The sequence below is a fragment of the Natator depressus genome, chromosome 2, assembly GCF_965152275.1.
Source record: "Natator depressus isolate rNatDep1 chromosome 2, rNatDep2.hap1, whole genome shotgun sequence".
NCBI lineage: Eukaryota > Metazoa > Chordata > Testudines > Cheloniidae > Natator > Natator depressus.
Window position 1 is genome coordinate 97525817 of NC_134235.1, and position 14179 is coordinate 97539995.

The following is a 14179-nucleotide window of genomic DNA, read 5'->3' on the forward strand; positions in this document are numbered from 1 at the left end:
CTTCTGTCTAGTCATAGCAAAAACAAGCAGGAAATGAAACTAATAGCCCCTTTTGACTTAACACTTGTCAGGACAGAAAACATCCCTTACAGCAATTGCACAGCCATATAGGAAATACGGTATTCATGAATTAATACATAGCAACCCCACATCCATCACAACGATTATATATATTGTACATTGCTAATAGAAAATAATGGACACAAATCATAGGTGTACAGCTATTGTTACAAATCTGATTAACACTAAAGCATTTTAGTCTTTACTTAGTTATATGAAATAGAGTTTGGTTATGTTGAAGAAAAGAGGCAGATTACAAGATTAGTAGTATCTACCAAGACTGAGCAAACCAAATTCACACCCGTGAACTTCAGTGGAATGACAGAGAATAAGTTGTTTGCAGGATTGTTGTAGCCATGTTGATCCCACAATATTAGCGAGAGAAGGTAGTTGAAGTAATCTCCTTTATTGGACTTATCCTTAGAAGTTGGACTCATTTCCTTTGTTCCTTAAAGGAAACTCGTCAAGGCTAAGAACCCCACAATTCAATTTTACCTACAGCAGAAGCCATTAAATTGAACTTTTGCCAGCTGTTTCTACAGCTCTCCTATTCAAAGTATAGGGGACAATTGTGGCAGCTGAGATTCCACCATGTGGTAACTTTAATGGTAGGTAAAAATATATGCTTGTCAATCTTAAAAGGGTCACTTTCAAGAATAAAGGCAATGGTCCAAATTCATCTCTCATGTCAATTCACTGAAAGCAATGCAGTCAGCATCTTTCACACCATCTCCCCAACTTTTAACATTCTGCTTTATCGCAGAATCTTCAAATCACTCTTACAATTATCACGACAGCAATAAAAAGTAAACTATTAAGACATGAGCATTATGTGCAAGCTTCAGAGCTGCACGTAATGTTTCCCTGCTTGTGCCTATCTCTTCCATTCTTGTGGGCAGGCACACTATTGACATTTACAAGAGACCTGCTCTCCAAGGGTTTTAGTGTCAGTACAAGTACAGAGCAGATATCCACAGCAAAGGAAAACCATTAGGCACATGCAGCTGGCATATCTAATATTAAGTCTGCTAACCTTGAGTCTGCATTCTACCTTGAAAAAGGTTTGTCCCTATACAGCACTTTCCCTTTACAAAATGTGTCATTATGTTGTCAGTCTAGTTAGTAAAATGCCATATTTTTGCAGTAGAGTCGCTGTATTTATGTATTTTTCTTTAACACATTGTCTCAACACTCTTGGAAATTTCCATGTGAAATTCTGATATTAGGTTAGTTCTTCGCCCTTTAGCTCTAAACTGCACTTCAGTTCTCTTGTTTCTCTGACTGAGGTTTGTTTTCAATGGGCTTCATTGCTGGGAATAGCAGCACTTCCTAAAGCAGAGTAGGGAGAAACACACACACCACAAGTCAGTGTTGCCAAACCCAAAACTTTGAAAAAATCATTAGGTTCCCAAAAAGTCATGAAACTGGATTAAAACAAAAAAAAGTTTGGTTCTTATTAGTCCTTCAATTTTTGAGCCTCTTCAGTGCACTTACGTTACTTTTTCAAGCTTCTCTCTGCAACTATAAGGGCTAGAAACTTGGGGGCGGTGGAGGAGGAGAAAGAGAGAGAGGAAAGGAAGAAAGCAGAGATTCTCACCTAAAAACACTTGTCTGCAAGAGCTGAGGTAAGTTAAACATCAACTACCACAAGACTTGCAGTAAGATTGCAAGACTTGTCAACACTAATTATTGGCTTTAGATTCACTTCAGTTAATTTGATAAAAGCAAACTCTCAACCTTATTCTTATTCACAGTCAAGGCTCTTTTATCCTGTTCTAGTAGTAAAGGAGTCCTAAAGAGGGAGTAAATATTATTTACGTACAGATCAATGTAAGAGAGCCTTTGGGTAAGTGAGAATCAGGCCCTGGGTCTTCTGAAGGCCCTTTAAATTCTCTAAGCATCTCAGCACCATTGGCCGGAGAGGTAGAGTTAAGGCACGTACATTAAGTTGTAATTACACTGACAACTCCTGCTCTCCTAATTCATGGTCTGGACTGGCATTGGTATTTGCCTCCATGCCCAGTCACCTGCCCCCTAGTTAAGGATGAGTGCTATAAATACAGTTGTCAAAAGAGGTACTTAAAAAGGTAATAGAGTTGTTGTGGCTGCCCAGTGAAGGGTCATACAAATTTGGCCCAGATGAGGGTACAGAGACAGGACCACACCTGGTTTCTTAGATACTGGGGGAGGGAGACACACGTCTAAAATATATGGATAAGTGCTTTTTGAATTTGACCTTAATGCTAGTCACCTATTGTAATTTACTGCAAGAAGCTGTAGGTGTCTAATACTGAAGTACGGAGCTTTACGTACTGTACTGCTTTTCAGGGAGTTCTGGAATACACAAAGAAAGAGATGGGGCAGGGGTTCCAAACTTTTTTTGATTCAATCCACCCCCAACATGATCAAGCTGTACTCTGTTGCAACTGCCACATCTCACCTTTTTCCTGGTCAGAGATACTCAGAAGTTGGTGGGTGGCTGCCAGAGTGACATTGGGCTTCACAGCAGCCTGGCTGCTCTTTCCACCCCATCGCTCGTTATGAAGGGGAAAGCGGAGGCGTATGCAAACATGCCCTAAGCAGTAGCACTTGCAGTAAGGATGCACATGCAACCCTGCATGCGCGCGCGCACACACACCCACACCCACCCCCACCCCCCTCACATTTCCTGGGCATAGGAGACATCTCACAGGTTGAGGAAAGTTGCAGTACAGGATATTTTATACCTATTCTGCATCCTCATTTCTGCCTGCTTTACAAACAGCAAAGAGCTGCAGGGAAGCAAAATAATATTTTGCCTTTTATGGAAAAAAAATAGCAGAACAGTAACTATAGGCATAAAAACTACTGGTCTACCTTTTGCTGTTTTCTAATTACAGCTTAACCCACCTTAATGTTGTTGGAGTCTGTGAGGAACATGGCAAGACGGTCAATTCCTAGCCCCCAGCCAGCAGTAGGAGGAAGTCCATATTCCAATGCTGTGCAGAAGTTTTCATCAATACTCATGGCTTCTTCATCACCTGCTGCTTTAGCCTAAGGCCCCAAAACAGAATGAACATACAGTATTTCAAATACCTGTTCAGCAAGCCTCCAGGTGCTTGTAACTCAGTGGTAAAAGATGTGCAGTTCCAGCTGTATTTAGTGCTGCTGAATGTCCCAAGTAACACCCTGATATTCTACTGACAAGTGCTGCTGAAGCTACAGCATTTTCGGTCAGCCGGGAAGAGGCTGGTGTTTAGTCATTCAGTCTGGGTGGCTGTTGTCTGTCTCTCTCCTTGACTGAGTCACAGTTGTGTAGCAGAGCTGCAGTCCTTCTGGAGCTATATAAACGTGTTCTTCAAATAGACCTACAATTAGCTTCTCCCCATGATAAAGAAGATCCTTAAAAAAATATATCACCTTAGCAGCAGCTCAGAAGGGCAGAGATTTGGTTGTGACTTATGAGTGAATTATTCCTTAGGCTGACGATGGCAGGATACAAGATGGTCATTCACTATAGGAAAACCTGGCTTAAATTCAGCTGGAGCGGAGCTCTGATAAACATTTTCAAACCTGTGGGGCAGAAGCCCCAAGCCTCCAGGAAACACTCTGAGAATTTAAGCGCTGAGGAAGGCCTTCTGCTAGACAATTCACCATGTAATACTAGTTACTTTCCAGCTCGCTAAAGTGTCCTTGGTGAGGCTGTTTGAGCAGGGAGGATTCTTAATCCCTGGATGTAAAGTTAGGAGATAGTTCAGGCACTTCCATAGAGCAGACTTAACTGAGGAAATAGACAAGGCATCCAGATGGTGGTATGCTCAGTCAGCACACTCCACCTCCAAGTCTCAGAATGGAAATGTGAGCCAAATGCAGCATCATGTGGGAAGGTCACACAAATACAGTATAGCTAGGAAGTCAAAAAGCTCAATATGATTTCTGCTGTGGACCCCTTAAAAAAAAAAAAAGTAACTGGTAATGAGTGTCATGGGCCCAAAACATTTTGAAGAACTGACTAAGCACTACATTTAAACCTTCCCTTTGCAGCCAATCACAAACTAGAAGTATTGGTACTAGCAAGAGAAAGAAAAAAAATAGAAATTGAACATTTCTCTTTATAATTTGGGTTGTTAGAGAAAACCACTTTCCTGCCTTCTGAAAAAAGCTCATAACATGCTAAATAAATGTAGACAAAAATGTCTGTGGATGTGAAAAGAAAACCCATCTTTAACCATGCTTCTGTAATACCACAGGGTTTTAAAAGTCAGACAGATGACAAATAAAAGATTCAAAGGATTTTTTAAATTATATCTTACCCAAACCCAATTGAAAGCAGATGAACGTTTAGATGAAAGCCTCCTCTGAGTTAAGCACAGCAAATTTAGCCCAAACAATAATTCAGCTGCAGTGCAGAGAACATAGTTCAGCATTTGGCTCAACAACATATTGTCTTGTGGCTGTTAATTTTCAAGGCAAGAGCTTGCGTTCATTGCTGTTTTAGTTCATAGTGTTGTAATTTTGAAAGATGTTACCTTCGATTGGTCCTTAAAAAGCTCTCTCTGCCTCCCTGGATCATTGAGCTCAGTGTAAGCATTGCAAATCTCCTTCTCCATCACAAAGAGTTCAAAACGTTCACTCAGGCCTTTCTCTGAACGATGCCTGGTTAGAAAGACAAATCATGAGACACAATTTAACATTTTGGTGTCCTGCTGCAGATCGGGATCAAAAATTGCAATGAAGAGTTCAACCCATACAAACAATTTAGGGTTTTGACTTCATTTTCAAACATCTTTCCTCTAGTTCTGTAGAAAGCCACTTAATTATACCATATGCAACTTATTTTCTGAATTAAAACTATTTCATACTTGTTATTAGAGCTGTGACAAGAAAAAAAACTCACTACCAGCAAATTAGAGCCAAAACAGTGAAATTGTCATGGAAATTAAACATTTTTTTTCTTCCCCTGAAAGAGAGAAAAGTGGTTGTTGCAGGGATGAAAAAGTGCTTGTGAAAATGGCTGTTTCCTCCAGAAAAATGTATCATGGGTTATTTAAAATGGACTTTGAGACATATTTGCATCCTGGCCTTAACCAGACTTCCACTTTTGTGCCCTCAGTTTTGTAGGTGCAAATAAGTGTGAGCATAGTACAGGTAACAGACATCTGTGTAGCTGGTTTCTGGGAACAATCACCTTACTTTGACATATTAATGCCCTAAATTACATGCACATAAACAATTGTTTGAAAATCTGAGTCCTATGTCCTTATGTACTGTAATTGTGACCGAGTGTGGGTCCATGAAACTAATGTATCTTGATGGGATTCATTTTGCTGGAACTCAAAAACCTCAACTACAGCGGCAGCAGCTGATTAACTTTTATACCATAGTATCACAAAACAATAATGTGAACAGAAGGCATAATTTAGCTTTCAATAGAAAAAACACTGACGAATAGATAGCTTTACTGAACCCTGAAATGAACTGAATACATGGTTAGCTCAAGTTTAAAAATCCAACACTTGCACTGAAGTTACATACCATTTAGCCAGAGGACTCATGATCTGGGGATGGTTGCAAATGAATGTGGGGTTGATGCAGGAAACTTCAATAAACTCACCTACCAACTGCAAAGAGACAGAGACTTCTGTTTTTCCCTTTTACTTGCATTTCATTTTTTTCTCAGTGTCATCTTATTATCCCAGATGGCACCAGTAAGACTTCCATTCATCCCAATATTTGAGAGATTATTCCAATTTTGTCAGGACCAACTAGTTTCAGGGATATTGGCAGGTCCTAAAACCACTTTGAAGGCATATTGGGTGGACATTGAATCCAAGCCCACTTTTGGGTCTCATTGGGAGAGGGAAGCTGACAGAAAATATGAGAGAGGATGAGGAGCTATGAGAGTTAACACTGAAAATACATTAAAGCAGTAGTAGAACCAGGAGAACAGAGTTCAAAGACTACTGGGTAGAAAGACTCAAAGATAAGAGTCACTTCACTGTATCAAAGATGGCAGTAAGTCTTCAGAGGATGAGAATGGAGTAAAGACCACACAATTTGATCACTGTGAGTACAGTTAAGGAGAAGTTAAGCTTCAGAAGAAGAGATATCACTATTTCTCCTCAATAGTGGGAACAAAAAGGAAAAAAAATCTATAATCCATTCTAATATTTTGAAGTTTTCAAAGCAATCTCAGGCAGTTAAGCACACAACTCACATTTGAAAAACCTCATCTTTAAAAACGCCAGCTCTAATCACTCTAGTTAGTTAGTTACTATATTATAGCATATTATATGCACTATGGTAAACCACAATGTACACACGGTCTAGGCTACTTGGAATGTTGTTAAACATACAGTTGAATACACCAGAATAATTCTGAAATTACTGACATCTATTCAAAGCTAACTAAAACACCACTAAAAGATCTTCTAGAAGAATCATATGATGAAAATATCTTTGATCAAGTTTCAGTAAAATCTCAGCCAAGATATACATCTGTGATTTATATATAAAGAACCATACAGAAATATGAATTGATGTCACCCCAAAACACACAGCCTAGCATATTAAGATTTTAAGTATTACGTAACCAAACACTGGAAAATGTAGAAAAATTATACATAAGCAGGGAAAAAAAAAATACAAGAAAACCTTATCTAGAAGTCTTGCTGTAGTCCGAGGAGGAGAACATTGGATTCGCTTCTTCAAACATAGCTTGTCAAGGAACTGTTGGGCTTCTGTAAATGAAAATAATTATAACTGTGTGTCAATAAAGGAGCTCAGTTACGAATGAATTTTGTTTGCAGTGGAACAAAAGAAAGGTACATTTCCTCTCAACATTCAGTATCAACTGCTGCTTTCAATTTAAATTTTGACAAACAGAAAAATACAAACTCTGGAAACTGCCCAATAAATAAGCTTGTAATTGTATCCATAAAGAAGATAGGAACAGGAGCTAGAAAAGCATAGTGTCAGGAAATTTAAAGGTTTCAGAGTAGCAGCCATGTTAGTCTTTATTCGCAAAAAGAAAAGGAGGACTTGTGGCACCTTAGAGACTAACAAATTTATTTGAGCATGAGCTTTCGTGAGCTACAGCTCACTTCATCGGATGCATTCAGTGGAAAATACAGTGAGGAGATTTATATACACACAGAACATGAAAAAATGGGTGTTACCATACACACTGTAACGAGAGTGATGGTAACACCCATTGTTTCATATGGCTCATGTTAGAGCATATGGCTCATGTTTCTGTTCCCTCATCTTAAATCACCTCGCCTGCTACATTCTTGAAAACCTTTACAGAATAATCATGTTTGTCCAACCTCCATTTAGAGCACAACTCCCTTTTATCTGAATCACATCCGCAGCATGAATTGCTTTCTTAAGTTGCTGCCCCTAATTTACTTGACCTCCATTTATCCAAATGTGTTGTCCTTGCACTTTTTTGGATATAAACCAGGTTGTACTGCATTTGCAATCTTAATTGTACAGTGATACCTCTGTGTTCCATTGAAAACTCTAACTTCATCCTCAGAGTTCTGCTGTGCTTCATTACCGTTATGTGAGGAGAGGAGCTTGAGAGAACTGTAGCTTTGTCTTCAATCTGTCCATTAGCCTGCATTTCCTAACGCAAGCCAGTTGCAAACGGAGAAATATATCTATCCCCTAGACATGCCCAGTTGCTTTCCTTGCATAACGATGGACATTTAGATCAAGGGCTGTGTACAATTCTTATGTTTCCTTTTATACCACTGCTAGGTCAGAATGTGGGAGAACAAAAGCTAAAAGGGACAGGAAGCAATGACTGAGAATCCCAGGACCCCAACTAGAAAGGTGCTCTTCTGTCAGCAACCTTCCTGTATACCCCACTTACAAGAACCATCTGTATAAGCCATGACTGTTCCTCTCCCCCAGTGTACACTATGTAAGGTATCCTACAAAGACACTTTTCTCTTGTTCCTTATACTCTTCCCAACCACCCCTTCTTTGACTGAAGTTTACCTCTCTCACCCACTACTCCAGGATTTCTGCCACCTCTCATCATTCCCCCACCATTCTCTAACAGCCACACCTGTATTTCTTCTCTCCCCCCTCATCCAGTGTTCCACCCATTCTTGGTCTTTTCCTTCATCCTTGGCTCACTCCTCTTATCTGCATAAGCTTTTATTCCCCTCCCCCCACCCCATTAAATCTCGTTGCACGTGTGTTTCTATTCATGTTATTTCACACCAAACACCACTTTTTTTTTTTTGGCTTAAAGAGTTAGCTCTGAACGGAGAAACCCATCCACCAAATGCTTCTAATAGAACGAGGAAAGCAGTGTGAGCAAATAGCAGAAACTATTAACACCTCCTCCACTGGCTGGGGTCTGGGAACTCTTAGCAGTATTCACCAGCATCTCAAAATTTGTTTCACAGGACAAGTTCCAAGAAGAATTGCTATTCCCTTTAGAGCCAGAAGCATGTGTCAAATAAGATGAACTGAGGCAGCTCCTCTTTCTTTTCCCTTTATTGGGGTATGGGATCCCTGCCCAAGAATATCGCCTCATTCCTACCCAGGAGTTGGACTCCCCTGGCAGGAAGCCAGCTACTTCTTCATTCCTGCCTTATGGCTCCTCTTCCACAGGGCTGGAATAAAGAGCCCCCTAATCAGAGTCCTCATATAGGTTACTTCACATAACATACACTGGTATGTATTCCTGATGCTACACCCTGGAGCTGGACAGGAAGTAATTCATGCTAATATAATCATGTAAATTAAACGTGTGTGTTTGGGCAACCATATAAAAACCTTTTTGCATTACTAAATCACTTTTCTTTAACACCAGAATAGCAACTCATCCCTTACTTAGGCCTATTCATATGCCAGGCCTGGCATTTTTGTAGTCAGTAATTTTTCACTGCAATACGAAAGTGTTCTCACATTTCCATCATTTAAATACAGTGGAACCAATTTTGCCCAAACTTTAAAAAAAAAAAAAATCATCTTTGGGCTGAAAGCAGAGAATAGAACATTCCTGTATCAAAGGAATATTCAAGAGAATATTCAAGAATATTCAAGTGTAAATAAGTGGGGGGAAAGGGACTCTAAATGGAAAACTATACACTTTATGATAAATATTGGTATTAAGGTAGAGACACACACAGAGACTTCTTTCCTCACCATAGAGGTGAAACTTAACCAGGGTGTGAAATATACTGTAACAAGAAGCGAGAGAATATCATGCAATTCCAAATCCTGTGAGACAAAAATTTCTTTACTGATCATTGAAATGTCAAATAACTTTAAAATGAAAATGTTTTACTACTTAATTCATTACACCATTCAAAATCCAGAGACAAGCCCTGACAGATTTAATGTACCCTTAGTATCCAGACTTTCTGGTGCTGGCATTTTTTCTCCGGTGACTTTCTCCAATTCTTCCATCATTCTCACTCGTTTAAAAGGAGGACTGAAGTCAATTTCTACTGCCTTTCCCTCAGGGCCATCCGGATGGTAAGTGATCTTGTAGTCACCTGTCACATGCTTCACCATGCCTTAGGGTAAGTAAAATGTGAGGTGTCAGAGAAGTCATCTTAACCTGATTGAATTCCTGGACTTTTACACAAGCAGCTGCAGTATAACTTGCAACATATTGTCTGGTATCTCTTGATCAGAACAGAGATTACCTGATAATTATATACAGCAATTTATTTGCAAGAGGGAAACCAGGGAAATTTTTCTCCTGTCCCCTCAGATCTTGTTCCCTGGGTCTAATTATTCAATATTATCCAATCAAGAATGTATTATCCCCCCTCCTCCCCTTTATATTTGTCAATTGCTTCCATTTTTATTTGGGAAATAAAAGTTATGTATCTTTTCCCACAGCTTTATTGTCTTTGAGCGTCACCCAACCCAAACCATTGAAGTTACTCATTAACGAATGTATACAATCATCACCCAAGGACATACCTGACAGCAGCTGTTCAGTGATGTCCATGAGATCATAATAATCTGCATAAGCCATGTAGAATTCACACGTAGTGAATTCTGGATTGTGGGTTTGATCAATTCCTTCATTTCTGAACTGACGTCCAACTTCATATACCCTCTCCAGACCTCCAACTACTAGCATCTGGGAAAAAGATCCAGATATTCCCTAGTGACTTTCTTCTCCGGGGTGATAGGGGGAAGAGGACGGGGGGGGAGGGGGGAAAAATAATTCTACATTCCAAGTGTCTAACAATGGATGATTAGCCATACTATTCACCATATGTTAGGTGAAACAGTATATATGGGGATGTGATCTTTGCCAGTTTTTCCTGCCAATTCTGTATTGCAGTCCTTCACTGAAATAATAAGAGCCAGCCAGTCTTGCAAGCCCTCTGTATATGCAACTCCCAGTGACTGCCTGTTGCTTTCCAATGGCTGGTTTGCTGTGGAAGAGGACTTACAGAAGGGGAATCCTTAGTATTTGGGACTGAGAACCAATATATAAAACACAGTCTAAACCCACTTTTTTTTAAGAGATGTTTTGCAATTGGCAGGTATTTGATTTTCTTAAGTATAAATGAACTGCAAATGTTACAGGCAGATCCATGAAGACTTAGGTAGCTTTAAATCATACTGCAGCACCAGCGTGAGAGATATGATTCAATAACTCCTACCTATCCACAGAGGAATGACACCGATTCCTAAGCCAAATGGATATACTTAGTCATCACAGAACATTTCCAGAACAATCTGTCATTGCCAGCAGTACAATTTTTATTCATTTACATATATATTAAAAACATTAGTAATCTACTTACCTGTGAGAACCTCTTGATAGCTAGAAAATGAAGGCTATGTAATTCATATAACAGACTCCAAGTTTTTGGGCTTAACCTGTGTATAGAATTATACAGACAACACTAGAATGCAAAAATATATGGACAATCTTGCCCTGTGGGAAAGTGAGAGCATTGCATATCATTGTTAGGCACGTAAGCAGACATCATACAGTTGCTGCACCTTGTGGTATAGTTCAGGAGCTATCCTCATATACAAGTCCATGTTGAGGTCATTGTGATGTGTGATAAAAGGTTTGGCTGCTGCACCACCTGCTACCATGTTCATCATGGGAGTCTCCACCTTTAAAAGAAGAAAGAGCTTGGATGTCTTTCTAAAAGATATTCTGAAGCTCAAAACAGAAGTTACTGGTTTGATGCAGGAAATATTGGGTGATGTTCTATGGCCGGTGTTATATACAGGGAGTTGCACTAAATGACCATAATGGTCCCTTCTTGCCTTAAAGACTTAGACTCAGAGACTATCAGGGTTGGAAGGGACCTCAGGAGATCTAGTTCAACCCCCTGCTCAAAGCAGGACCAATCCCCAATTTTTTCCCCAGATCCCTAAATGGCCCCCTCAAGGATTGAACTCACAACCTTGGGTTTAGCAGGCCAATGCTCAAACCACTGAGCTCCCCCCTTATGAAAGAGCAATTCCCCTACAACATGCCGAGCAGATAAGAAGCACAAGGATGAACTGGAGACAGACAGACAGCCATTTAGATTGAAAAACACATTACATTTTTCCACATGGAGTTTGAGTTCAGCCTATTATAGTCAAGAAATAGATTAACTCTTCTAAACCATAATCTGTAAAAAGAGAAAAGTACAATAACAACATCAGCGGTACAAAATGATTCTCACCAATATTGCCACTAGTTTATACTAAAAAGCAACCCTCCCCCAAAATGATTTGTCCTAATCATGACTCTTTTATTCACAAAAGTAAAAGGTGAATTTCTCACCCGCAGAAAGAAACTGTTCGTGTTTTTTCTGTAAATGTGCCAAATTCCTGACAGCACAAATCCACATTTTTGAATTTTGCACTAAAAAAAATGGCGTTGAAGGCCAAGATGTAAGGGGGCGGGAAGTAGAGACTTTTCAGTTGCAAGCACAATATTCTAGAACACTGTCACAGACGAGGACAGGACAAGACCCAGCTTCACTCTTATTCTGATCCAGTACATTCTTAAGTACATGTGTAACTAAGCATTCAAGTAGAAGTAAGTATTGGCTTCAGAGGAAAGTCTTTGCTGGATGAGGTCCTCTATTCAGGTAACACTATAAGATGCATCTTTTTTGTTAGAACATCCCAAAAAAGAATCAGAATGGAAGAAAATTCAGTGGCACACTCAGAACTATTATCCTGGTCAGGGGTGGGCAAACTTTTTGGCCCAAGGGCCACATATGGAATTTGTATGGCAGGCCATGAATGCTCATGAAATTGGGGGTTGGGGTGTGGGCTCTTGCTGGGAGTGAAGGCTCTGGGGTGGGGCCAGAAATGAGGAGTTCACAGGGTGGGAGGGGACTCCAGGAGAGGCTGGGGATGAGGGGTTCGGGGGTGGGGGAGATCAATCTTTAAACCATGATTTGAGGACTTCAATAGCTCAGACATATGTGAGAGGTTTATCGCAGGAATGGGTGGGTGAGATTCTGTGGCCTGCATTGTGCAGGAGGTCAGACTAGATGATCATAATGGTCCTTTCTGACCTTAATATCTATGAATCAGGGGTGCAGGCTCTGGGTGCCACTTACCTCAAGCAGTTCCCAGAAGCAGTGGCATGTCCCCCCTCCAGTTCCTACGTGGAGGCACAGCCAGACGGCTCTGCACACTGCCCTGTCTGCAGGCGCTTGGGGTGGGGGCAGTGTATGAAGCCCCGTGGCTGTCCCTACATGTAGGAGCCGGAGGGGGGACATGCTGCTGCTTCCAGGAGCTGTGCGGAGCGGACCCTGCTCCCCAGCGGGAGCGCGAGGGCCGGATTAAAATGTCTGGAGGGCCGGATGTGGCCCCCGGGCTGTAGTTTGCCCACCCCTGATCTTGGTGATTAGAACTAGAAAAAGATACAGACTTGTCTTGGGGTAACATTTTCAGAAGTGCCTAAAGATGTGTTGACATTGCATCTGGGAAGTGTGATTCCTAGCATCAGTAGACAGACTTGCACTAGAGCCCTAAAAATGGCTGTGTGGATGTTGCAGCGCAGGCAGTGACTTGGGCTAGCTAGCCACGCTCGGAGCCAGGGCTGGGAAGGCTTGGACTCAGGTGTCTAGCTCAAGCACACGCCACAACTTCCACACTCCTATTTTTAGTGTGCTAGCTGGAGCCGAGCTAGTGTTACTTTTACTCACTAGGAATCCCACCTTCCAGACCTATGCTAACTGATTTAGAATTAGAGCTGGTTGGAAAGTCTAACAGAACGTTGTTGCAATCGGAGAATGCAGATTCAAAAATGTTTCACAGAGAAAGTTTGATTCTGATGAAGTAGCAATGGTACCCAGGTATGGTTTTGTCAGAACGGGGCCATATTCTGGGTCTAGAATGGGAGGAAGCCCAGCCCAGTTCTTCTGACTTCCACTGGCACGGATCACAAAGGACCTCCGAATTGGCACAGTAACTAGATGCGAATTCAGCATAAACTAACAACATGTACAATAAGCTTCCAGCAACTAATATCTCTGTATATTCCATTGTGGTATGTTCATTTGAATTAACATGCTGCAAGACAACACTGACAAGATTTTATGTCCATGTTGTTTGAGTATGTGTCCATATACACAATGGAGGCACTTGTTGGGACTCCTTAATTATGTGTTGAGTTTTTAAACATATGCACACATACACAGTGTCAGTTGAGGGGCCCTAAAAACTTGGTGACCCCGAGGGCTACACTGGCAATTTGCTGGCAGCCTGGAGACTACATCCAGGCCTGCACCTACAGTCTTTACTGATTTCAATGTGAGCTTTGCCTGGTAAAGGACATGAATTACAGATCAGTATTTTAGAAACCAAACATACCTACACAATCATAACAGTAACTTGCACTTTAATAAGCAATATCTAACCATATGTCAAGGAAGATTGGTGGTGAAGCAAAAAAAGACCAAAGAAAACAGAACCATTTGAAATGAATTTGCATCCGGCTGGGGAATCACTCCTCTCCATGGACCTCTCTTCTACGTATAAGACACAGTGAGTTGGAGGGAAGCTGCAGGCTCCATTTTAGAACTCTGTAGGCCACGCATAGCCTTCAGGCCACACTTTAGGCTTGCTATATATGGCACTATTACCTGCCTTCGAATTTTAAACACCAGGAACATGTATCTTT

General features: G+C 40.8%; 1 protein-coding gene across 1 annotated transcript in view; it reads right to left on the bottom strand.

Annotated features, from left to right (window-relative positions):
* Positions 1-1286: 1286 nt before the first annotated feature.
* LOC141982528 (lysine--tRNA ligase-like) overlaps positions 1287-14179 on the bottom strand; it is a 35641-nt gene continuing 22748 nt past the window's right edge. Inside the window, exons 7-14 of the mRNA XM_074944721.1 lie at positions 11038-11157; positions 9997-10159; positions 9408-9581; positions 6694-6779; positions 5575-5660; positions 4569-4695; positions 2950-3093; positions 1287-1389 (exon numbers count right to left, since the gene is read on the bottom strand). Coding sequence (XP_074800822.1) covers positions 1321-1389; positions 2950-3093; positions 4569-4695; positions 5575-5660; positions 6694-6779; positions 9408-9581; positions 9997-10159; positions 11038-11157 — 969 coding nt within the window. The 3' untranslated portion in view covers positions 1287-1320. The remainder of the gene's footprint in view (positions 1390-2949; positions 3094-4568; positions 4696-5574; positions 5661-6693; positions 6780-9407; positions 9582-9996; positions 10160-11037; positions 11158-14179) is intronic.